Here is a 23,229-nt window from a genome sequence, read left to right on the forward strand (position 1 = left end):
ACCGCAACGACGTCGATTCTGTACCCGGGCGACCTGGCCCTGCTGGCCCCGAAACAGACGTGATGTGGTTCTATTGTGCTCCCGGGCCAGATTCCAGAAGCGCCTTCACTGCTGCCAGGCAATGGCGCGTACCCCGAGTCCGTACATGGACCACGGTTGTCGAGCTCTGGCTCAGCCATTCCCCAGCCCTTTGCGCAAACGGGCGCCCTATCAAGGGCTAGAAAGGTCGGGTCAAATGTCTATGATTCGCATTGGGCCAACTAGGGCCTGGAAATGGTGTTAGTCTGAACTTTGGGCGGCTCTGAGGCCCGGAGAAGCTAGTTCTATCAATGGGCTAGATTCGCTCCAGTCAGTCTGTCAACGACAAGAACTTTCACCGACCCGGGTCGAGAGCGCCCCTGTCTCTCATCCTTTCTCTCATCCTTCCTTGTCTCTTTGGCACTCCTCTCTGTCCCTCAGTTGCTCCGTACGGCGTGCTTCATTTGCGATCAATCTCGCACAACTTCACGTGCGACTTGGCAACCCGCAAGTACCTCTTGAGGAATTGCTGTAGCTTCCTTTTGCCGCGCTGGCATGTCATCTCAATGGTGGGGGGACATAAGGCCGACGCTTGCAAACTCAATTGACCAGTTCCTGGTAGCAAAGCTTCGCTTGATATACCAATACTGTCGTCGGTGTACACGGCCAAGCCATCCAGAGACAACGGCCCCTTACTTCACCATAATATCAGACTGCGTCTCCTTGACAAAACAAAAGCAACGGAAAGTCACGCGATTCGGCCATGGTGAGCAGGCAGTCTTGCCCAAACGAGGACCTTGCGAGCCCTGAAAGCTACAGCTGCGGGTTCTGACTTCAGCCTGCCGTTGGTTCCTTGTCGGTTTGCTCCTCCGAGTCCCTGTCCCACACACATACCGACAGTTCCGGCTAGCTAGCCCTCCAACGGTCACCGCGGGACTGAACTATCCAAGCTCGACTGGTTTGTAGAAACCGAAACCTTGGGGCACCTACAACCAGTGGGGGGAAAATCAGCGGCTCACTTTCCTGATTTGCTGCTAACTGGCCGTCTATGCTCGGCCTGAGGATTCCATCTGCGCTTCCGAGACAAGCTTCATGACGTATCATAGATAGAGCGTTCTGAAAACACATTTCACGCACTGCGAAATCTCAGATCGTCTGACCCACAACCCCCTGGCATCCAATATTTTGTTTTCTCTCGAGCCGGGACGCTGTCTGTCCCCTGTGCTTTCACCGCGCGGCTGCCTTGTGCCTGTGGCGTTCGTCGGTCCAAGCAACACACATTGTTGCCGGCGTGGTGCCTGAGGTGGGCTCTTAACTGCTGTAAGAGCCATAAAAGAGACAATTGGTCACTTCCAAAGTGCGCCAGCTCCCCGTCCAAGCCCCTTTGCATCTTCACGCATCATTGAGAATCGCCAGCTGCTTTCATTTTTGCCACTCACCGACAAACTGGCTTGGCCAGTCTTTTCATTGGCAAAAACAGATCAAGAGAAATCCCGATTATCAGCTCGTGACGAGACATGTCGAGAGGTAAACTCTTGGTTTACCTCCTGAGGCGGGACTTGAGAGTGGCTGACAATCCCATCTTGCATCACCTGGCCACCACCTCTGGGCATGGCTTCACGCATCTGTTGCCTGTGTATGTGTTCCCTGCCCATCAGGTAGAAGTCTCTGGGTTTCTGAAGGATGGCGAGCCGTCGCCGTATCCTCCAGCCAAGAGCCAAGTGGGCAAGTTTTGGCGCTGTGGACCCCATCGAGCCAAATTCACCGCGGAAGCCGTTTGGAATTTGAAGAAGAATCTCGAGGATTTGGGTAGTGGTCTCGCACTTCGACTCGGAAGCGCCAAGGATGTCATTGATCATCTCATCAAGGAACTCAAGGGCACTGTGCCCAGTGTTAATGCTGTCTGGATGACAGAGGAGCCTTCTTGGGAAGAGGTGCGGGAACAAGAATCAATATCCGCTCTGTGCTCCGAGCATGGAATCGAATTCAAACTGTGGAAGGATGAAAAATACTTTGTCGATGAGTGAGTTACCCTTTTCATAACAACCCGGGTTCGTGTCACACTAAGCATGCTTTTAGCCGCGACACAGGCCTGGAAAGCCCAGCAGATTTACCCGATGTTTTCACAACCTATCGAAAGTCTCAAGAGCCTCTCAGAGAAAAGCCCCGCAAAGTTCTACCAAGGCCAGACAAGTCATCGCTTCCAATGTTTCCGCAAGAAGGGTCGATCCCTGCCCAAGCGCATCCGTTTGTTTCGCCAGCATCTTTGGAAGATATTCAGAAAAGATTAGCGAAGCCACTCGAGAACATAATTGCCGACACTACTAAACGACCCCAAGATGCCATCAACGGTCATCCTTTCACCGGTGGAGAGAGCAGCGCCTGGGAAAGGCTGAAGCATCTGGTCAAGTCCGGGGCTATGACGTCGTACAAGGATACCCGCAATGGCCTGGTCGGTGTTGACTATAGCCTGAAGCTGTCCGGCTATTTAGCCCTGGGCTGTCTCACCGCGAGGCAAATCCACGAAGAGCTCTTGAAGCTAGAAGATGGAACCGACGAACAGTACAAGGACGCCGCTGGATATGGTGATGGTGAAAACGACGGAACAAAAGGCATTCGATTTGAACTCTTGTGGCGAGATTACATGAGGCTCTGCACGGCAAAATTTGGGCGCAAGCTTTTTAGACTCTCTGGATTTCGACAAGACAGAAGCTACGATAAGAAATGGAAGACTGCGAACGAAGAGGGAGCGGCCCCCGAACAAGAACCAACACCAGCTCGAATTTCGAAGATTCTTGAACGATTTCAAGTCGGCACCACGGGAATGGGAATCATAGACGCTTCCCAGCGCGAGCTGTTTCACACGGGATATACATCGAACCGGGCACGGCAGAACGCAGCTAGCTTTTTCTCAAAGCATCTTGAAATCGACTGGAGGTACGGTGCAGAGTGGTATGAAATGATGCTCGTGGACTACGACGTGTCTTCCAACTGGGCCAATTGGCAGTACGTGGCTGGTATCGGAAACGATCCTCGTGGCGACGCTCGCACATTTAACCCTGTCAAACAGGCTTTCGATTACGACAAGGAAGGGATCTACGTTCGTATGTGGGTGACTGAGTTACAAGGGCTCGAAAAGCTTGAAAACGTCTTTCAGGTGTGTACCACCGAAGCGGCCGAGTTGAAAAGCTGTGGTTTATCCGACAGTGTTATGGTCACGGACCCTGTCAAGAAGATTGATTTCCACGTGGACCGCAAACCAAGGGCAACCCGACGACTTAACAAACGGCGAGGGCACCCTCGAGGTGGCCGCTGGGGTGGCAATTACAACAATCAACAACACAACGGATCCGGAACATCGAGCGACGCGGCCGCTGGTGAGTTGGCGGGTGCTCCAGGCGCAGATGCAGAAGCTAGAGACCAAGCGCGGACAGACGGGACGTCACACAAGCAATCCGTGGACGTATCATGGAGAGAGAACAACGCAGGAGGCCAACCCTCGAATGCACAGGGGCAAAACGGCCGAGGCTGGAAAGGTGGCGACCAATCTCGGGGTCGTGGCAACGGCGGTCAGTTCCGGGGTACTTGGCGTCCGTATGGACAGAGAGGAGGCTTTAGAGGACGAGGCCCATCCGGGTTCCAGGTGCCTTATCAACAGTTTCCAAGCGGTGGGCAGTAGAAGCTGTGGGCTCATCAGCGAAGGCGCCCAAAGAAGCTTTGGTCACATCCTGTTGATACCTGGCGGATGAAGTTGGTCAGACACACACTTGATCAAGTCTTGACAGTGGGACGCCGTGGCCTTGGGTGATGGTGTTCAGACTACGCAGGCAACAAAACCCGTCACCTGGGATATCAAACAGGGTCCTTTTGCAGCCACCAAAGTGGTGGTATAAAACTTGACAAAAGATTTCTTTGCGTTGTACGTACCACGCGGGAGAGGAGGGGCTGGGGCGAAACGACGGGTATCCAGGATATCAGAAGAGGATGGCAAGCATAACGCCTGATGATGGGAACTTTTTTTCTTAATTTTCTTAATTTTCTTAATTTTATCTATTTGTCTTTTGCCTCTCAACCTTCGTAGGCTAGGTAGGAGAATCATAAAACTCATGCGCATACGAAAGAGTACATGAGAAATAACAAAACAAGCATGAGCACAGCATTGACGATGGGGTCTTTATTTTGACATGACTGTGCAGTGCAGCGCAGTGCAGTGCAGCCACGCAAGACGAGGAAACTAGGCGCCGTACTTCTTGTCCTTGTCGGCGATGAAGAAGTCCTTGCCGGTGGTCTCCTTGTACTTGTCACGTATGAAGTCGGAGATGGCCTCGTCCTTGGCCTGCTCTGCGGCGCTCTCGTTGGACTGGTCGCCCTCGCCGAGGACCTTTTCCTGGACCAAGTCGACGGCTGGATCGGAGCTGGTTATCAAGCTGTACCGGTACGGAGTACTGCTGGGGCGACGCACGCATGGAGTAGCACGGCCGATGCCGTGTAACATTGCCATTGCCAGTGTGCTCACGTACGTACCTTTATCGAGGCCGTCCTCATTCGCCTCGCCCTGCTTGCCCCCACCGGCCATGTTGTTGAGCGAATCCATGAGCTTGCCGCCGCCGCCTGCCTGGCTGTTCTCGCCGTCCCGGCCGGCACCCCCGACCTCGTTGGCTACCTTTTTGACAAAGTCCATTGTGCGGTTCCCTTGTTTGCGGTGCAGGGAGGAAAGAGGAAAGAAACGACGTGGCTGGTATCCCCGACAGGTTCCGTGCAGGATGCAGTGTCGAATGCGCCGCGGGAGATGGAAGGAGCGAGCGGAAAATCAAAATACTGCATCTCGCGGAGACGGCGGCAGAGGCCTCGTTGCAGGGGGGGGGGGCTTCGGCACGTCATGCGCGAAGTGGCCGGGGAGGGGCGTGGCTGGGTCCCGGTCCTTTTCCGGTTCCTTTTCCTTTCCGTCTCGCGCGTGAGCATGAGCATGAGCATGAGCATGAGCATGAGCGTAACAGAAACATTGGCTCGATGGCTGCTTGCCTGACTCCCTGGGCCTGCGCGCGTCTCTGGATCCGGAGGAACTCGGGGGGCGTGCAAGGTTCAGCACGGCCGGTCGTGGGCGGGAAAACAAGGTTGAAGAGGCGCTTCAGCTCGACAGGGATTCCCCAGTGGGCGGGCGACGTCCTCGAGGGCTTTTATTATCGTCGTTTTTTTGGGTTGCGCATCAAACGCGGATGCAAAGCCCATCCCTGTACGGAGCATCGGGACTCCAGGGGCGGGCACATGACGTGTCGCAGCGGCTGCAAGGCTTGCAAGGCTCTGCTTGCTTTATCCATGTTGTGCATGGCCTTGTTTGCAAATTGTGGGTGGTGTCACTGGCGTGTACGGCTTCGTGCCCGACTGGTGGCGTTGACTACATGGAGATCGACGATCGGACAAGCAACTTGTTGGATTAATCTGCCCGGGGTGCTCCGTACTTCTTCAATGTCGGCACTGGGAATGCCATCCTGCACCGATTTGGCATCCTGCATGCATCAGGGCTGGTAGGCTGGTTTGCCGAAAACCAGGCAGCTTGTTCCGCGTCGTCGCCCTGCTCGCCCTCTTCGCCCTCTTCGCCCTCCTCGCCCCTCGCGGAGAGGTCAAATCCTCGATTGCGGGGCCGGGGGGAGACAAGTCAAAGCAGGCAGCAGGATTGTCAGCAGCTTGCCCGCCGGGTGATTCTCACACTGAAATCAGTCTGGCTGAACAGAACAGTCCTGCATGGAACGACTTCCATGGATTCCTGGGGTCCAGCAGCGTAAAGTCGAGGCGCCCAAGAAGCTGGGCCCCCAGGTCGGTCAGTCTCTTGGTTCGAGAGCCAACCACCGTGCCATTCACACGCAACCACCTTGGTGTTACTCACCTCGACATAGATCTTGTTCAGCTCAGTCATGGCAATGTTCCGCCCTAGGCTCTCCCGGCGGCTGCCGCTTGCAAAGGCCATCATGACGGACTGCTCCCTGGGCTTGGACTTTTGGGTGCGATCCAGCCAGCGTTCTGGCCGGAACAGATCGGCTTCGCTGCCAAATATGTCTTGGTCTCGCATAACCGACTGAGGGGACCAGGCGACATTTGCGCCTGCGGGAGCGGGCACTCCGCACAAGACTTCATCTCGGGAAGAAACCTCGGGGTACAACGCCGCCCTTGTGGGAACATGCGCAGGCCTTCGAGCATGACCGCCTGGAGGTATGGGAGCCCTCGTGCCTCGGCGTCGGAGATGGGAGACGAGATGCGCACCAGCTTGATTTCCCGGTCCATCGCGGCCTGCTGACGCGCGTATACTCGTGGCGAGGTCATGAGAAACGGCATCGTCGATTGGATGGCTGCAGCAGTCGTGTCAGAACCAGCAATCACCTGTACGAGCGCCTCCCTCCGTTTCGCTGTGCCATTGGTCCAGGCCGTGCTTTACAAATGACCCCAACATGTCCTGTTTGACCAGAGGATCAGCGCCGTACCGCTGGCTGACGTTTCCTGGCAAACTTGATTACGTTGCCGATGCCCGCCATGTCCCCGATCCGTGGCATGACCCATTTGAAGTAGGGAGACTGTAAAACACGGATGACGCCGGGTATAAGCGTGGTGGACACGAGGATACAGACAGTCTGGTTCTCGGTTTCAATGTAGCGAAACTTGTCCTGGTCCTCGGCCAGATGGCCCAACGTCCTGCCAAGGGCAAGCGTGGATATCACATCCAGGGCAAAATACTGTACTTTCTGCGCCAGATCAACACCCTTGTAGCGGCTCGGACCGGTCGACACGTCCTCTGTGTCTATCAGCCGGGCCAGGTTGGCAACCTGCTCATCAATGTGCCGGTGCAGGTTGTCGACGTCTTTGTCGCCGTGGCTTGGCATCAGCTTGTTCCGAATGACACTGTGCAGCCTGTCGTCTATCGTGGAAAACGAACTGTCCCGGTAGGGGTCGATGCGATCCCGCGATACCACCATGATCGCGTCCATGCCCAGATGCGGCGGAGCTCGGAAACACCTCCGCAGACAACCCAGTCGGGACCGATTCTTACGACGGGGCCTGTAGATTTAGGAGTTTTTTGTTTATTTTTTTTTTCAACTCCCGGCCGGCTTCTCATGGGCTTCGAGGGCGGGGGTTCATTGCGTATTTCAAGTCCATGACAACACTCACCGTATTTCTAGGTCACGTCGTGAAGGACAAAGTGCATCCGACCGCTCAGTTGCATCAGTACAAGCCAAAATGGCGTCCAAGCCGCCCAGCAAGGGCCAGGAACATGCCGCAAACGCAGAAACGACGTTAGTGGGTTGTGAGGGCCGAGGCCACGAGCAAAGCTGCGACTGTCGAGAACAGAGACATGGCGCCTGCCGTAAAGCTTCGTGGCGGACGCGGCCGCAGAATGACGAGGCGCCACGAGCCTCCCCTGCCGCGTCTTCTCCGTGTCGTCGTGCTCGCGTCGTGCGCATCCTCGCCATCGGGCCCGGTTCAGTACGATACCCGAGACAAGTCTCCTGGGCGCCTGTATCAAGGTGTTTGCGAAGAGGCGCGTCTTTGATGGGGTCGGTTGGTAAATGGGCTTGTGTGAACGCCAAGTCAGCTGCCAGGAGTATCGACACGTCCCTGGTATCTTCATATTGATGGGACATACCTACAAACACTGTTTCGAGCTCCTCTGAAGTGTCAAATTGGTGCCTTTGGATGAAGCTGACGCTCACATCACCAGTCTGAAACGAGGGTCCACCTCCAGTTGATAGAGATTCCTGGCCCGGATTGCGCTTTGGCTCAACCGTGTCAAATCCACCTTGGGCAATTGCAATCGCCATTTGCATTGTTGGCATTAGAAACTGCAAAATGACCACCATCCAAGGCTGTCTAATAGTGTCCCTCCACATGCGCGATGAGGAGCCGGCCGCGGAGCATCTAATGGAAGAAGGGGAAACAGCCCAAGGGCCAGGGCCTTTGGTATGACTATAACTGGCGGACGGGGCATATTTGGCTACAAGGTAATCGTCCATGGGAACATTAAACTCGTGAGGACCCGTGCCCGCATTTCGGCGCGCAGCTGCCCAACTGGCGCATCCGGGAATTACATAGCCACGTTGATTGAAAACCGGGCGAATTCCGTTTCACACCAGGTCTGTGGAGTAACGCGTATGGTCAAAAATGCCCAAACTTTGACGTGGTCCCAGCTATCTTGGGTAAAGAGGTCTGTAGCAAAAGCCACCGTCCACGGGTTGGCAACGTGATCGGGACGAGAAGTGCCCTCTATACAGGGTGCATGCTACCAGTGTTGTTCTAGGCTTTTGCTGTCCGTTCCTAGCCAGAAGAGCGTTCTGCTCACACAGCCAGGAGGCCTCGATACGATGAACTTGGTCGTGCTTCTGCGGGGCCCAGTCGTCAATCTTTTTGAAATCGTTCATCTTGGACCGTACGACATGGTGTGTGGTGCAGCCCAGAATAGTCATGTCGGAACTGAACTGTCCCATCGAGTCTGGTTCAGGAGCACAAGACGATCAGCGAGCGCGGGCTCCTTGGACAGACGCTGCGCTGTTTCCAGAACCGAAGCATGACCAAGGCCATGAAACTCATGGTTTCCAAGTATCGGAAAAGCCCTTTCGTAACGAGATATCTGCTCCTCAGGAAATGCTCGGTAGTCATTAGTCAATCAGCCGACCCATGCCGCCTGCCAGTAGCAGAAAGGGGGCTGTTGCGGGAAATTTGAATGACAGGCATCGCTGGCCGACCTCGAGAGAGAGATATGAGAGGATCTGTACGAGGCGTCGCCATGATCCATGCAGATATTTTCGAAAATCCAGTGGCACAGCTTTTTGCAACGCTCGGCCATGGGAAAAGTTTGAGGCCACGAGACGGGCCGGTCAAGGCAAGGCGTGTGCGTACACGAGCGACACACGCGGTTTGTATATCTGCACTAGCATCAGCCACTTCGTCAGACATCCGTGATTGTCACTTTAGCTGGCCAAATAACGCGTCTCTTGGATCGCCATGGCATGTCTGTATGCATCCTCGAAGACGTTCCACACGGACCAAGCTACTTACTTGTCCGACTCCGAAAGGGCCCGGACATAGATTTATCCGATATATTTGTGGAGGCTCGAACGACTACCTTCTACCTTTGTAGGCAGGCAGCTTTCTCCCATCGTTCGACATCGCCGCCACGTATCCGTACCGCTGCTTCTTTCATCTTGACCGCGCCATGCGCTGCTTGGTATTCCACACCGACATGTACTGGTAGCAGTATTCCGCCGGGGGCGAGCTGACTCATCTGACGGAAGGCGGAGCTAATGTTGTCACGAGTCACTGGACGGCCGCAAACATGAATGACGTCGTTAGCTAAAGCGGACACCCAGACGAAAGACTTCTCGTTGTTGCTACACTTTGACATCTGGTTCCTTGCTGTCGACCGGTCCCAACAAAGATCATGCAATGAAGGGGACACCGCATAGCACTGGCTTGCCGTCGCTTTGTCACTCACATGTCTCGATTTGGCATCCCAGCACACCATGTTCTCACTGCCACGACTCGATACTGTAAGCCCACAAGATGAAAGCGATAGCCGTGATATCGTTACCCGAAAGGCCCAGTCGTATAACCTCTGGCTCTCTAATGGCTGAAATTGCCCATATCATCCCCCAGTCTCACGATGAGTGGTACACCAATAATGCCATGTGCGATTACTCCCGAGGAGCAAGGGCGCACAGCCTTGCCCCTATTGCGCCTGAACCTCTCTTTGCCCGATTTTCACTCACCGTACTCGCCTGCGTCATGGACTTTATTCTCCGAGGAGAACGTCGCCGAATTGCCATGGTGCAGTGTGGTATCGACGCCAATGGTGGCCCTGCCTGGGCGACTCAGGAATTGAAACGGACCGTGGCCAGCGTCACTTCTAGTACGGCGGAGGCTGCTCGCACTATTCGATCCCAAGCAAGAAGAGGTGTAGCAACTTGGGGTTCAGCCCAGAGATGGCCGGGCATGTTTACGCGAGGACTGGTGTCGTGAGGAGTCGGGAGGGGGTGAGTCTCAGCCGGCTGGTGCGCATGCAGGAGACAGATAAGAAGCCAGTAAAGGCCACTCCATACATTCCAAGGACCAGAGGCTTTGGTTTGACCTGGTGATCCATGATTGATTATCCAAGACATGCGGAGCCAGCACCCAAAAGAACTTGGCTTGAGAGTGAAGACGCGCGAGCTGCCTACACAGCTTCTGGGGCAAGAGCCCAAATCCAGGGGCGTGGTATGAATCTGATGCAAGCAGAACGTGGTCAAGAACTTCACAGTCCGGCGTGATGCAGTACAGCAATTGGGTATCCAGCTAGCGAACCTTGTTGAGTAAGTTATTACATTGTGCTCCATCCATGCGTGATATTTCATGCTGGGTAACAGCGCGTGGGCGTCTACGCCTTTGCCCGTGGCCATGGTTGGGAATTCCGACACACAAACACCAGGGCGAGTTGAGGCACGATACGGTGAGAACTAATTGACCTAACAGGACTGGCTCCTCTGCTTCCAATCACTGACCACTCGAAACGAGATTTTGGCGTGCCTTTAAGGGGAGGGGACAGACATAGACAACAAGGTCGACCAGCTCCCCAGCGCAACGCAACACGGACACGGCCGTAGGAATTGCTCAATCATCAATACTTGTCTTGGCACCTGATACTTCCAACCCTGTCATTGGCCCCAATGACTCCCAAATCCGGGATATCCTGCTGAATCCCCGCCCAAATCATTGTCCAGCAAAACTTGTCTCTGGCGTCACCAGTCGCGTCAGTCAGTTGAGCGTGGCAAGGGCACGGCGAGAAACCGAAGTTTCAGACGGGCAGGCACATGCTTACTCGAAAAGCGAGCACTCGGTGAGGGGGTTCGTGATCTGCAACGAGGATACTTTCCACCGACTACCATTTGCATCCCGTCAGCATCGTGGCAGGCACCTCGGCCCCTGGGGGGTGAAGGGGTCGAGTCCGTACATTTTGTCCGGCAGATGGATGCAGCTCCAGTCTCTCCACGCCAGGTTCGAGATGCGCCAGCGTCGCCCCACGAAGTTTACGTCGTGGTATAACACGGCCTAGCTCGCGAGTCGTGCCGGAAGCCAAGCCACCTACAATGTTAGCCTTGCCAAGGTCCGCACCCGCTGCCCGCAGAGGGCTGAAGGGCTGAGTCAAACGAGGATGCTGGGCGACTGACCGCATCTGGGACGCGGAATGTCGCATCGGGGGCCACTGATCTCCCGCCCAGGCCGTTTTGCGCGACCGGCAGCGCGGCGATGGAGACGAGAGTCGCGAAGCCGGCCACGAGCGGACTTGACCGGCGCATCGTGAAGGACGACAAGTGAGGCCAGGGAGAACGCCTTTGTGTGAGCCCTCGCTGGCGCTCGTCGGGTGTCCAAATTCGCGGGGACAACGAAGCTTTAGAACGGCCAGGGGAAACGTCAGCACACGTTGGGGAGTGCGCTTGTTCAATGCTGGCTTTTTACTCGCCTTTTTGGGGGTTTGTTTGTTGTTGTAGGAAAAGTGGCCATTTGTAAGGTCGAGTGGCTGCGGGTTGAGCTGGCCTTTTCTTTTCTTTTCTTTTTTTTTTTCTTCAAAACACAGCCGGTTTTTTAGGGCTTTTAGGGTTTGATAGACCGTTGGTTGAATTTCAATATTGCAAAGGCCCTCGCTAGTAGAATTTTGTATCCTCGTTGTTCCTAATGACGTCTCGAGCACTTGTACGTCGAGATACCGCTGATGTCATGGTCCAAAAAGCTCTTGACTAGTCCCATACGCACAATAGTAGCTGCTCGTTCAATATACACTTGCCTGCTCAGCTCGTCCAAAATCTGGAAGGCTCATCAGCAGGCCAGGCCAATGTAGTGGTCACCGTGGATGTTTCGGACACGAATGGGTCGTCGGGGCCTCCAAGCATGCGTTCTTTCTTTTTGGCTCGCGACCATTGTAGACTAGAAGTTTTAGGCCCGAGAATAAAAAAGACGGAGAATAAATATGCGCGACGTCATGGAGAGGACACGCATGGCCAGCTTTGTCTTGCCGCTTGCCGCGGAATTTCCCTTGGTTTGCCATACATCTCGCTGTGGCTGAAGCAGAACTTTGCTTATGGCTTCATGGAGGATGGTTCTTTGCAGCCAGAGCCACACCATCAATTTCGATCTCTACTTCCTCCGGCTTCGCTTCGTCTACATAAACGGCTCAGTCAATAGCAACTTCATTGGGTCGGACCGGCCCACGCGTGCATTCAATGCTGGGCAAAGCATAGCCTTGAAACTGAGTTAACTTTGTGGAGTTTCACAAGTTATCTACAGAGTAACTTATAGTTATTTCACTTCGTGTACTTGGAGCTTCTCTTAATTACCTATATATAAAGATAGGTAACGTACACACAACCTAACAAAAAAATACAGAGCCCTCGGCGTACTTGTAGACCCATTTTAGAGTTATAGCGCCGCCATCTAGGGCCTCCGGCGCCGAAGGGCCCATACCTCTTCGTCTGTCTCATGTCAAAAACTTTGTAATAATCATAGTAGGGTGCGAGCATAAGACATACTAATTTTAGCCGTTTCACTCGCTGTATAATGTTAATACTTATACAACAAATAAATAGAGGCATAAGACATACTAATCTTAGCTGCCTCGGCGGCTGTATAATGTTAACATTAGTATTTACCCAAAGAAGTACAAGACGTACCAAGCTTGCCAGCTTCAGCAGCTATATTATATATTAATATTAGCATTTGCGCATAAAAATGAATCCGAGCAGAGTACATACCTATCTTCACCTCTTCTGCGACTATGTCGTGATAAATATTAATAGTTATTCAACAGATAAGTAGAGGCATAATGCATACTGAGCTTTTCTTGTTCAGCTTCTATATTAAATTAATATCAATACTTACAACATAAAGATGAGTCGAGCAAAGACCTACTAATCTTCTCTGTATCTGCCGCTATATTGTGTTAGTAATCATATTTTTTCGAGAAACAAATAGAAGTTTAAGACATACCAAGCCTTGTAGCCTCTGCCTCTGTATCGGGTCAATATAGTGATACAAGAAATATATAGAGGCATAAGACATACCAAGCCTAGTAGCCTCTGCCTCTGTATCGTGTTAATATAGTTATATAAGAAATAGAAGATGGATGCATTATACGTATACATACTATGCGCCTCATCGGCGCGTTGGTCCGCCTTCTAGACGAACCACGCGCCGAATGCAGCGGCAACCGCTGCAACAAGTCCAAATGCAAACATTGATATGAGATTCAACATTTCCATTTTGTTGTTGTTATGGTGGTGGTTGTAGTCGTGGTTGTAGTCGTGGTCGTGGGTTGTGGTCGTGGTCGTGGTCGGTTTGTGGCTATAAACAAAATTAGTGTAGCTGAACTAACCAATCTGTATTTCAGGCGTTCTGTTGTGGGCATATGCAATAGATTTATAACTCACCAGGAGGGGTCGACAATGGTGAGGCTGGTTGTGGTTGTAGTTCTTGTTAGAAAATAAAAGTCAACTGCAAAAGTTTTTGTAGAAGAAAACTCTGACTACCCACTACAGAAGTGGTGGTTTGTTCTTTCCTAAAGTTTGTGTCTCTTTCCCAGTTCTTTATCAAAGCTCCTACTAGCCGACAGCAGTCCTTGTGCTCACTCCTTCCCTGCTGACATTCAGGCAACTAGTCTTTCCATGCATTTAACAGGAAGGAGGGCATCGTTTCAAGTGAGCAATTACACGTGACCAATTACACGCACGCTACATTGTACACGGATAAGTGTGGCTTGCAGCGGTAATAGACACGAGCAAAGTCTATCATAGTCAAAGTTCTAGCCGCGTGGTCTTGGACGCATGTGGCTTGTCTCCTTGTGATTTTATTCTCGTTTAGCATCTTGCCTGCTCGACATGGCAAGTCTTTTGACTGGTTAAATACAAGGCCGATGAGTTTCCGCCAGAAATGGCAGAGACGCAGACAGACTTGGCTTCACGCCAAGCCGTGGTAGTTTTGCACGCCGGCTGTTTTGACTTTCTGACCGCGGGAGTTGCTCTTCCTCTGGTATAAAAGGCTCACATCCCCTTCCCTTGCTGGAGGTTCAACATCAGACGCAACAACTGCATCAATCAAAACAGCTCGTGGCCTCGTGTATCCCGCCGACAACTAATCACGATGGAAAAGCATCACCTGCTCAAGCGCAATTCGTCTTTCGAACGCCATACTAGGGACGCTCCCCGCAAATTCAGCCCCTTCGAGCAGCGTTTGGAAGCCAATGCCCCGGCAGTTCCAGTTCTGACAAAGTCGGCTGCCGTAGCAAAGTGCGATGCCGATGCAGCATCGTCTAGCACTCTTGGCTCGTCCAGCTCGGCACCGCCAGTCGTGAAAAGGCACTTTTGGGTGAGAAAGCTATTAGACAACGCAGTCAGGGTGGTGTTACGCCAGCACAGGACAGTGGTTACAAAAAACAAGTTGGCAATGGGGAGCTACAGGGCACCAAGTCTTGCATCATCTCTCATGACCTTGCCTGACGAGCTGCTGCTACAAATAATGCATTGTCTACCTGCGCCCTCCTTGTATTGCCTTCGCCAGACTTCGGCCAGGTTCATGGGTCTTTTCGATGCACAGAATTTCAAAGAGTATCACGAGTCTCAATCATCAGGGAAACACAAGGGGTTCAAAACAATTATGCTACGCGCCGCGGAAAAGAACCTGATTGCCAACTCTTTGCATCGTCACATGTACTGCGCCGCCTGCCTCGCGGCCGAAGAGCGCGGGATCCTAGCCGAAAGATTAGAGGCGCTGCGAACCTTGCGAAACTGTGTCGGATGCAATCGACTACACGCAACCGCACTCTTCTTCCCCAACGACGAGAATGTACTCGATCGCGCGTCTCAAACCTGTATTGGACGACTTGGACATATCACGCTGTGCGACCACGCTTCATGCAATCCGACGTCATGGCAGGATCTCCACAGCTCCTTCAGATATGGCAGGGCTGATTATTTGTCTGTGTGCACACATCGCTCGCACCGGACGAAACGCGAAGAAGAAGACGAGGAGTTCTTGTGCACTCCATGTGCGTTCCCACGGCTATATGCAAAGACAAGTGGGGATCATGATACGGTATTTGAATTGGGATACGGCTGGGATCTACCTCTGCTTCAGATGGACCACTCATCAGGCCGTGTGAGTCTTGCCGCCATCCGAGAGACGCTCTGCAGCTTGGTGTTGAATGCGTTCCACAACCACAGGCTGTGCCCACACATATCTGCCGGCGAAGAGATTCGCAACTTTGTTCATAATGGCATTTGCAAGTGCTTCAGTCACGATTATCTACGACATTCGTCCGCCAAATGCCGACGCCAAGCTACCCTCGACTGCCGAGTCTGTGGTGCGGTATACATGTGGAGGTTAGAGAAGGGACTCCTGAGTCTCTCGCTTCGCTATCTTTGGAGATTTCAACAACCGACTAGCTTCGCGTGGCTAAATCTATTGGATAAAAGGTTTCGAGAAAGACTCTTCACCGACAACAACCGACACGTGCTTTGGTGCGATAACCCCGATTGTCGTACAAACAAGAGGTGTCGATGGGAAGCACTAGTCAAGGAGAACGTTGAGAGGGCATACATTGAGCGCATAGGTGAAGACTCCGGCTGTTGGGATTACGAAGAGACGACGGTTACATCCATGAAATCTTCTTTTCAGAACTGGTGAGGAGGCGGAAAGACACTAAGTGTCATGAAGTTGCCCTACTGGGCCATCGTGGGTGCCAGCCACAGTCATATCGGTGGTGTGCCGGACCCCTTGACCTCTCGCCGACCTTCAGGTCAAAAGGGTACGTATTGAACAAGTCCTTCTTACTTATTCAAATCTGGCACTATACAGCTTCCTGCATGTTGCACATCCAATGATGGGCATTTCCCAGACCTTTACAATCACACCCTTAATTCGGTCAATCACAACCTTAGGACTGTTCTCAGCTTCATTAGTTATTACAAGACAGCTTACCGGGCCTTTTATCGGCCTATTAGTTATTACAAGACAGTTTATCAGGTCTTTTACCGGCTTATGACAACCTTTGACCTGCCTCGTGATAGCTCTGCTGTCCTCAGAAAAAAGGGCCAAGTTGGCGCGCGTAGATAGTTATGATATGGTTTGCATCTTTGGCAGCATACGAGTATAAATGATTTCAAGCTGAACTAGTGGCGGAGGGAAGTTTTGTATAGCTCCGCTACTTAATAATTTGGCTTGCTACTACACAAATTGCACACAGGTTTCTTCCGTGTCTTTGCTTCGGCTGACTGGCTTCGTGGGATTTGGTGATAAGAGAATGACAAATTGTCCCAGGTGCAGATGGCCGTCGCCAGAAGGGACTTCTAAGTTTTCTTGCTTTGTTATGCAGAGTGCAGACATATAATTTCATTTGATGTCAAATCGCTCCAACTCTCTACTGGTTGCGCCGTTGAACGTCTCTAACAGTTTGTAAGTTGTGTGCGTGTGATTGCTCACGTGAAATGACGCCCCCTTTAATGTGAAAGACTTGTTGCCTAGAACGAGACACAAACTTCAGGAAAGAACACCCCACCTACTCCTCTAGTCAGTAGTAAGAGTTTTCCTCTACAAAAATTTTTACAGTCGACTTTTATTTTCTGACAAGAACTATAACCACAACTACAACCACGACCACGACGAAAAAAATGGAAATGTTGGGTCTCATTTCAAAATTCGCCTTCGGACTTGTCGCAGCGGTTGCCGCTGCATTCGGCGTATGGTATGTATATGCATAATACATCTATCTTTTATTATCCTACTATTGTTGTATGAACATGGACACTGACATGATACAGCGGCCGAAACGGCCAAGATCGGTATGTCTCATGCTCGCATCCCATTATCGATATTGCATGGTTTTTGACAATGGACAGAGGAGCTGTAGGCTCTTCGGCGCCGACGGGCTTAGATGGTGGTGCAATGCCCCCGTGTTGAACCGGCAGATAAATCACGTTAAAACAACACCCGTGGATGCCAACCCACGATAACAACGGCCGCGTGTTGAAGTGGCAGACAAATCACGTTAAAATAACACCGGGGAGGCCATGAACAATACTGAGGAGGTGACGGCATCTTCCAGGCTGGGGCAGGTCAGTCCAAAGCTGGCCCGGGACCACGGGTCTGTAGGTCATGCGCCTCAATCTCATCATATCCGCGCACCTTGTCCGGGTCTATGAGCCACAACACTTGGCCGCACGAACGTTGGCAGTAATCACACGGTTGTATTTCGGGCATGATTATATGTACAAATCCAACTCACATTATCGGCAGATTCATGATGCATGGATTGCCGGTCACCACTTACCTAAAGGCCCAGCGCCAGGAGTACAGATTCATTCCGTTCGACAAATCCTGAAGGCCAAGCAAGCGCAATCGAACAATAAGCAAACACAGACGCAAATGGAACAGACGCACAAAGGAGCTCCTTTACCATGCTTGCCTACCGACATCAAGTACCTAGCAGCTGGTATCAGAAGATGTCGCCTCAACCTCCCCTCGTCATAAGCTGCTGATGGTGCTCCAGTCGAAATTCAACCTGCAGAGAACATAGTTGACGAACCATCTACTGCCGAAAGAACATCTGATTGAGGCGAAGCAGCCGATTTCTGGGTCGTTGGATTTACAGTATGCTGCTGTTGACGAGCATGAAAGGGATGGATGATCTTAAGTACGCTCAGCTATTCCATATCGAAACGAGAGGTCAGCTCATCTCACATTGGGGTGACCTCGAAAATCACCTTCCAGAAGCCATCCGATTTGGTGGACCGGCCCCGAAATCTCGGCCTTCCTTCGAGGAAACTCATGCTGGACAAGCTGAAAATTGTTGGGTTTGCCCTTTTCCCATCAGTTGGCTTGATTAGTACTGACGTTTTAGCACCATGCTCGGACGACCGAATGGACCGCGTTGGAGAATCCCAAGGCAGGCTGCAAAAAAAACGCCGGTCTTTGCTTGGTGGGAGCTTGGCTTTTCGCAACCTCTTCATGAAAATGATTGTGACAAATCCTGAGGAACCTACCCCCGTGGTTTTGCTATTGACTGAGCCGTTTATGAAGGCGGAGAGGCTGGAGGATGCAGAGAAGGCGAAGTAAGGATGAAACGAGACAGATGGTGCGCTGTAGCTATTAATAAATATTCTTCATCAAGCCATGAGAAAAGTTGTGTTTCTGTCATTCGGTTAGTCACACGGTTGCACAAGGGCTGCGGTCACGAGACCTAGGGCACAGGGTTGTCTCCGTAAATAAGTGTTCAGGCACGAGGGTTTGTGAAACACCAAGGACCGTTAATACCAAGACGTGTGTTACAGTTGAATGCTCCAGGCCCTTTTGCTGCAGTGTGACAAGGGCCACATGATAAAGAGAGTTTGGAGCAGGAGTGACTCTACAATCTCTCATGGTGTCAAAGGTCCTTGGATAGTTCAATCCGAGCACCTGACCTGCGAACTCCTGTACATACACGCTAGCCTTTGTGTCTAGAGCCTCATATATTATACGACATGATATTCCAGTACGATGCAATACAGTACAATATAAAATATAGTTGTATTAGTTGTATTTGTATTTTCTAGAGATACTATAGTAGCCTGTACGGATAAATTCGCAAATAGAAAATATCAATTTCTCCAAGTTAGTAACCAACGTGTTACCATTTCTCTGTGTCGTCAATACACCTGCACTACATCAACCCCAGCATCACCAATCAATACTCCGTACTTAAAGTAACTAATAAGGGATAAACTGCTGTGCTAGAGTTGGGGTTGGTGGGGCTTCACTAACTGACTCATGTGGCGTCGTCAGAGGCAGGCCACTTTTCCCGACTACCCAAAAACCGCGCTGCCCACAAGACCGGCTCAGACTCCGCAGCTTCTCAACATCGACGAGCTGGAGTCTCTGCCATGGCGACCAAACCCGACGACATCCTTCGGCGGCCTCTCTACGGTTGGTTGTGCTCGATCCCGATGAATGCACAGAGCTGACCGGCATTCCCAGTGTACGATCTGCCTGGCGTCGTGCTGGAAGGCCTGACTGTCAAGGCCGACACAGACAGCGCGCACATCGTCAATGAAGAGCCGGCCCCTACGCCGAGCGAGAACCTGGTCGGGTCGCAAGCATGTGCCCTTTGCGGCATGGCCTTCTCGTCTCTGCAAGAACAACGCAGCCACCTCAAGTCGGATTTTCACAACTACAACCTGAAGCAGAGAATGCGGAACCGTACGCCCGTCTCGGAGACCGAGTTTGAGAAATTAATCGAGGACCTTGACGAATCGCTCTCCGGCTCGGACTCGGAGGAAGACGACGATGAAGAAGATAAAGACGAGGACGACCGTCGGCAGGACTCGACTTTGACGGCGTTGCTGAAAAAACAGGCCCGTTTGGCCGACAAGCGAGCCGCCGGCGACGGAGGAGATGCCTCTGACGAGTCGAGCTTGGGGAGAAGAGGCCGTGGCAAGCCGCCTTTGATTTGGTTCAGCTCGCCACTCTTGCCAGAGAACCACTACTTTGGACTGTACCGCGCCCTGTTGACGGGAGAAGATCAGCGGCACTCTGATCTTGTCCACGTCCTACGGAGGAAGCAAGTCGAGCCCGTTACGGTGCCCAAGCCAGCCAAAGATGGGACGCTGGCAGCGACCGCGTACAAGGGGCCTCACGTCTTCCTATGCATGATTGGCGGCGGGCACTTTGCCGCCATGGTTGTTTCCCTGGCCCCGAGGGCCGCAAAAGGAAACACAGCCATGAACCGCGAGGCCACCGTGCTAGCCCACAAGACCTTCCACCGATATACCACGCGAAGGAAGCAGGGCGGCTCGCAGTCCGCAAATGACAACGCCAAAGGCGCGGCGCACTCGGCTGGCTCAACGTTGCGTCGGTACAACGAACAGGCACTGGTGGACGACGTGCGGGCACTCTTGCGTGACTGGAAGGCCCTGCTGGACACGTCGGAGCTACTCTTTGTCAGGGCTACAGGTGTTACAAATCGAAGAACGCTCTTCGGGCCGTACGAGGGCCAGGTCCTACGGCACAATGACTCACGGCTCCGAGGATTACCATTCAGCACGAGGCGCGCCACCCAGAATGAACTCATGAGATCCTTCATCGAGTTGACGCGGCTCAAGGTCAGGGAAGTGGTCCCGGAGAAGGAAACCAAGGAGGCACAACAACCACGGGCACCTCCCAGGTCTGCTGGTTCCAAGGCGCCGAAGCCAAAGCTGGAGGAGGAGGAGGAGACGGCTCTGTTGCACACATCCCAACTGCAGGCCTTTATCCGACGCTCAAAAGTCCCCGCGCTGCTATCGTACCTCGCGAATCACGGCCTGTCGGCCGACTTCGAGTTCAGGCCCGTGGACCAGAATCACCACTCCCCTCGACCTCTCCACCTCGCAGCCTCCCAGAACTCGCCGCCTCTTGTGCTCGGTCTTCTGACTCGCGGGGGTGCTGATCCGTGCGTGCAAAACGCCGAGGGGAAAACCCCGTTCGAGTTGGCGGGGGATAGGGGGACTCGGGACGCCTTCCGAGTGGCCCGTTCGGAGCTGGGAGAGGCCAAATGGGCCTGGGACGCGGCCAATGTCCCCGCGGCGATGACCAAGGCCGAAGCCGACGGCAGAGGAGAGCGGGAGAGGTCAGAAGCAGATAAGAAGGAGGCCGAGAGGAGGAAAGCCGAAGAGGAGCGGCTACGAACCGAGGGTCCCAAGGTGGTGGAAAAGAAAGCCAAGGGCAACACGCTTGGATCGAGTCTGGCAAAGACACCGCAGGAACGCCGGGAGGAAGAAACGAGGGGCTTGACGGCGGACATGAGGATGAAGCTCGAGCGGGAGAGGAGAGCGAGGGCGGTAGAAGAGCGACTACGGCGGATGAAGAGCGGATAGCATCGGCGGCGACGGCAAACGAACAACGAAAAAGAACTACCAGAGACAGTCTGGGCCGGATCTTGGAGGTGCTGGTCGTGGGAGGGAAGAAAAAAACGAGGGAAACAAGGAGAGAAAAAAACCACCGTTGCATTGCACGACGGCCTCGTCTGCGGTGCCGACGCGGCGGCCCAGCAGCAGCAGAGGAACTACGCCAACTCTCCCCATCTGACGGCTGCGGCGATTCTTTTCGGCAGAATGCCTCGTCCTTGAAAGAAGCGCAGATTTGCTCATCTCTGCACATTACGTTTGGAGGATGGATGATTTGACACGGTGCAGTATCATGCGTCCTTCCTGCCTGAGGCCTCAGCGCAGCAGTGCGGATACTGCCGGATGCTCTCCCACTCGTCGTCCTGTCCGGCTGCGGGCCTCAATATTGGACAGGCTCCACACCACCCGTCATCCCGCCAATGAGAAGCTCACGGCCAAGAGCGAAACCTGTTCTGGTTGCTGACCGGTGGGTCGCCTTCCGCGGCGCCCCACTTCTGGCAAGACATGATTCGTCGACAGACTAGACAGAGACTCAACACCGACTGAACAGCAATCGAACACCTTCTGGACAGGTCGTGATGGCTTCATGGTCAATGCCCAGCCGTCAGGCAGCGCCAGGCAGCATGTCTATAAATTTCCCGCTCTCCCGCCGTTCCCTGGCTGTTTGTCTCTTCTTCTGCACCCTCACAATCGACTCTCCAGTCCAAAGAACAAACCCAACAACACCACATTTCTTTCACCTTGTGCCATCTTTATACTCGGCCTTTGCTGTCTACTGCGACAAACAATCAAAGAACACACAGTTTATTTTTTTGAAAACCACCCTCTTCATCTCTTGTCCTGCACCCTCATCTCCCACACCCCCGTCACAATCGACTCTCAGTCCAAAGGACAGACGCAAGAACACAAAGTCTCCTTTACCTTGTGCCGTCTTTATACTCGGCCTTGGCCGTCTACTGCGACAAAAGATCCAACAGAACACAAGTTTCTTTTACCTTGTGCGATCTTTGTGCTTGACCTTTACCGTCTACTGCGACGAAAGATCCAAGGACAATCAAGTACGTATTCCCACGCTGTTCATCTTGTCCACGTTTACACTAAAGCCGGCACAGCATGGCCATCTGCAGGTACTGCGGAAGGAACCACTGTGGGTCGGCTCGACCCTGCGTCTGCAATGACGTCGGTAGAGCCAACCGTCTGGATGTGGAGGCTGTCTTGACGGAGGATGCCTCCGTCACCTCAGCTTCGACCGCAACAATAAAAAGTAAGTGAATATATTAGAACCCAAAAAAAGAGGGGGGACAAACACCCATATAGACATCATGCACACATGCACACACAAAAAAAAAATCATCTGGGTCCTTCACTCGCTTCAAGGAGATGTAAACATGGCGTTGCAGACTCATGCTAACATGTCGTTGCCGATGCAGCCTCAAAGACGTCCAGCCAACAAGGAACGGGCGGCCCGCGCTCCCGCGTCGACACGCCCCTTGCGTCGGGCCATCGCCACGGGTGGAAGGTCTTCACGCTAAAGAGGGCGTGCAAGCACAACAAGTGAGGGTGTAATTAGAGAGCACCCCTCTTTTGTCGGTGCGATGACATGGATAAGGCGCGATAAGGAAATCTAAGGGGGTACATCTAATATTTACAGGGGCACAGCCATGCTTTCACATGTATTACTCTGCGAAATTCAGTCAGAGAATCGCCATACAAAGGGAAGTCACTTTCATATACTTGATATATGTAAAAGGCGCTTTAGCCCTAGGCGTGCGCGCCAAGGCGCGGGGATACAGGATCGTTGGCTGCGCTGCAGCTATCACGATTCACGATGCCCTCAACGGCCACTTGTGGGCTCGAGCACCGAGGCACCAAGGGCCAGGGCACAAAGGCCGGAGGCATCAACCCCTGATGCCTCAGTCATCTAGAGGGCTACACACACAGTGACCTCCTTGCACAAAGCCCTCACCAAGGACCTTTGAGACCGTACGATGTAGCATGTAAACATGGGTCTGGGCTCCAAGCTCCCATCCAAGCGACCAGCCCTTGTCACAGGAGGTGAATAGATTCAGAACGTAAAAAAGAGGGGAGAGGGACAAACACACACACAAAGACAGAAAGACGGAAGAAAGCCCATCCAGGCCCTTCCCTTGCTCCCGGGGAGAATATAAGTAGGCCGTTGCCGGTTGACATTTGACCCGTCCTTGTAGAGGCAGCCTCAGAGACGGGCGGGCCGCCCTGCCGCTTGCGTCGGTCGGGCCACGGCCGCGGATTTCCCAGAAAAGTCTTTGCGCCC

General features: G+C 52.9%; 6 protein-coding genes across 6 annotated transcripts; 4 read left to right on the plus strand and 2 right to left on the minus strand.

The window, feature by feature from the left end:
• Positions 1 to 1,535: 1,535 nt before the first annotated feature.
• Positions 1,536 to 3,697, plus strand: MAM_03162 (Cryptochrome, DASH; the record flags this gene model as incomplete). Its single annotated transcript, XM_040821961.1, has 2 exons — positions 1,536 to 2,041; positions 2,098 to 3,697. 2 exons carry the CDS (start codon positions 1,536 to 1,538, stop codon positions 3,695 to 3,697), a joined length of 2,106 nt encoding a protein of 701 aa, XP_040679766.1.
• A 555-nt stretch (positions 3,698 to 4,252) lies between these two features.
• MAM_03163 (uncharacterized protein) lies at positions 4,253 to 4,699 on the minus strand (the record flags this gene model as incomplete). Its single annotated transcript, XM_040821962.1, has 1 exon — positions 4,253 to 4,699. The coding sequence occupies one exon, from the start codon at positions 4,697 to 4,699 to the stop codon at positions 4,253 to 4,255; it is 447 nt and encodes a 148-aa protein (XP_040679767.1).
• A 996-nt stretch (positions 4,700 to 5,695) lies between these two features.
• MAM_03164 (benzoate 4-monooxygenase cytochrome P450) lies at positions 5,696 to 7,832 on the minus strand (the record flags this gene model as incomplete). Its single annotated transcript, XM_040821963.1, has 4 exons — positions 5,696 to 6,362; positions 6,520 to 7,065; positions 7,177 to 7,600; positions 7,652 to 7,832. The coding sequence occupies 4 exons, from the start codon at positions 7,830 to 7,832 to the stop codon at positions 5,696 to 5,698; spliced, it is 1,818 nt and encodes a 605-aa protein (XP_040679768.1).
• A 1,795-nt stretch (positions 7,833 to 9,627) lies between these two features.
• On the plus strand, positions 9,628 to 10,020 carry MAM_03165 (uncharacterized protein; the record flags this gene model as incomplete). Its single annotated transcript, XM_040821964.1, has 1 exon — positions 9,628 to 10,020. The coding sequence occupies one exon, from the start codon at positions 9,628 to 9,630 to the stop codon at positions 10,018 to 10,020; it is 393 nt and encodes a 130-aa protein (XP_040679769.1).
• A 4,146-nt stretch (positions 10,021 to 14,166) lies between these two features.
• MAM_03166 (F-box domain, cyclin-like protein) lies at positions 14,167 to 15,708 on the plus strand (the record flags this gene model as incomplete). The annotated part of the gene is made up of 1 exon (XM_040821965.1): positions 14,167 to 15,708. The coding sequence occupies one exon, from the start codon at positions 14,167 to 14,169 to the stop codon at positions 15,706 to 15,708; it is 1,542 nt and encodes a 513-aa protein (XP_040679770.1).
• Positions 15,709 to 18,938: 3,230 nt separating this feature from the next.
• On the plus strand, positions 18,939 to 20,906 carry MAM_03167 (ankyrin repeat and zinc finger domain containing protein 1; the record flags this gene model as incomplete). Its single annotated transcript, XM_040821966.1, has 2 exons — positions 18,939 to 18,981; positions 19,033 to 20,906. 2 exons carry the CDS (start codon positions 18,939 to 18,941, stop codon positions 20,904 to 20,906), a joined length of 1,917 nt encoding a protein of 638 aa, XP_040679771.1.
• Between the last annotated feature and the right edge of the window lie 2,323 nt (positions 20,907 to 23,229).

This window comes from Metarhizium album (genome assembly GCF_000804445.1).
Source record: "Metarhizium album ARSEF 1941 chromosome Unknown scaffold_6, whole genome shotgun sequence".
Lineage (NCBI taxonomy): Eukaryota > Fungi > Ascomycota > Sordariomycetes > Hypocreales > Clavicipitaceae > Metarhizium > Metarhizium album.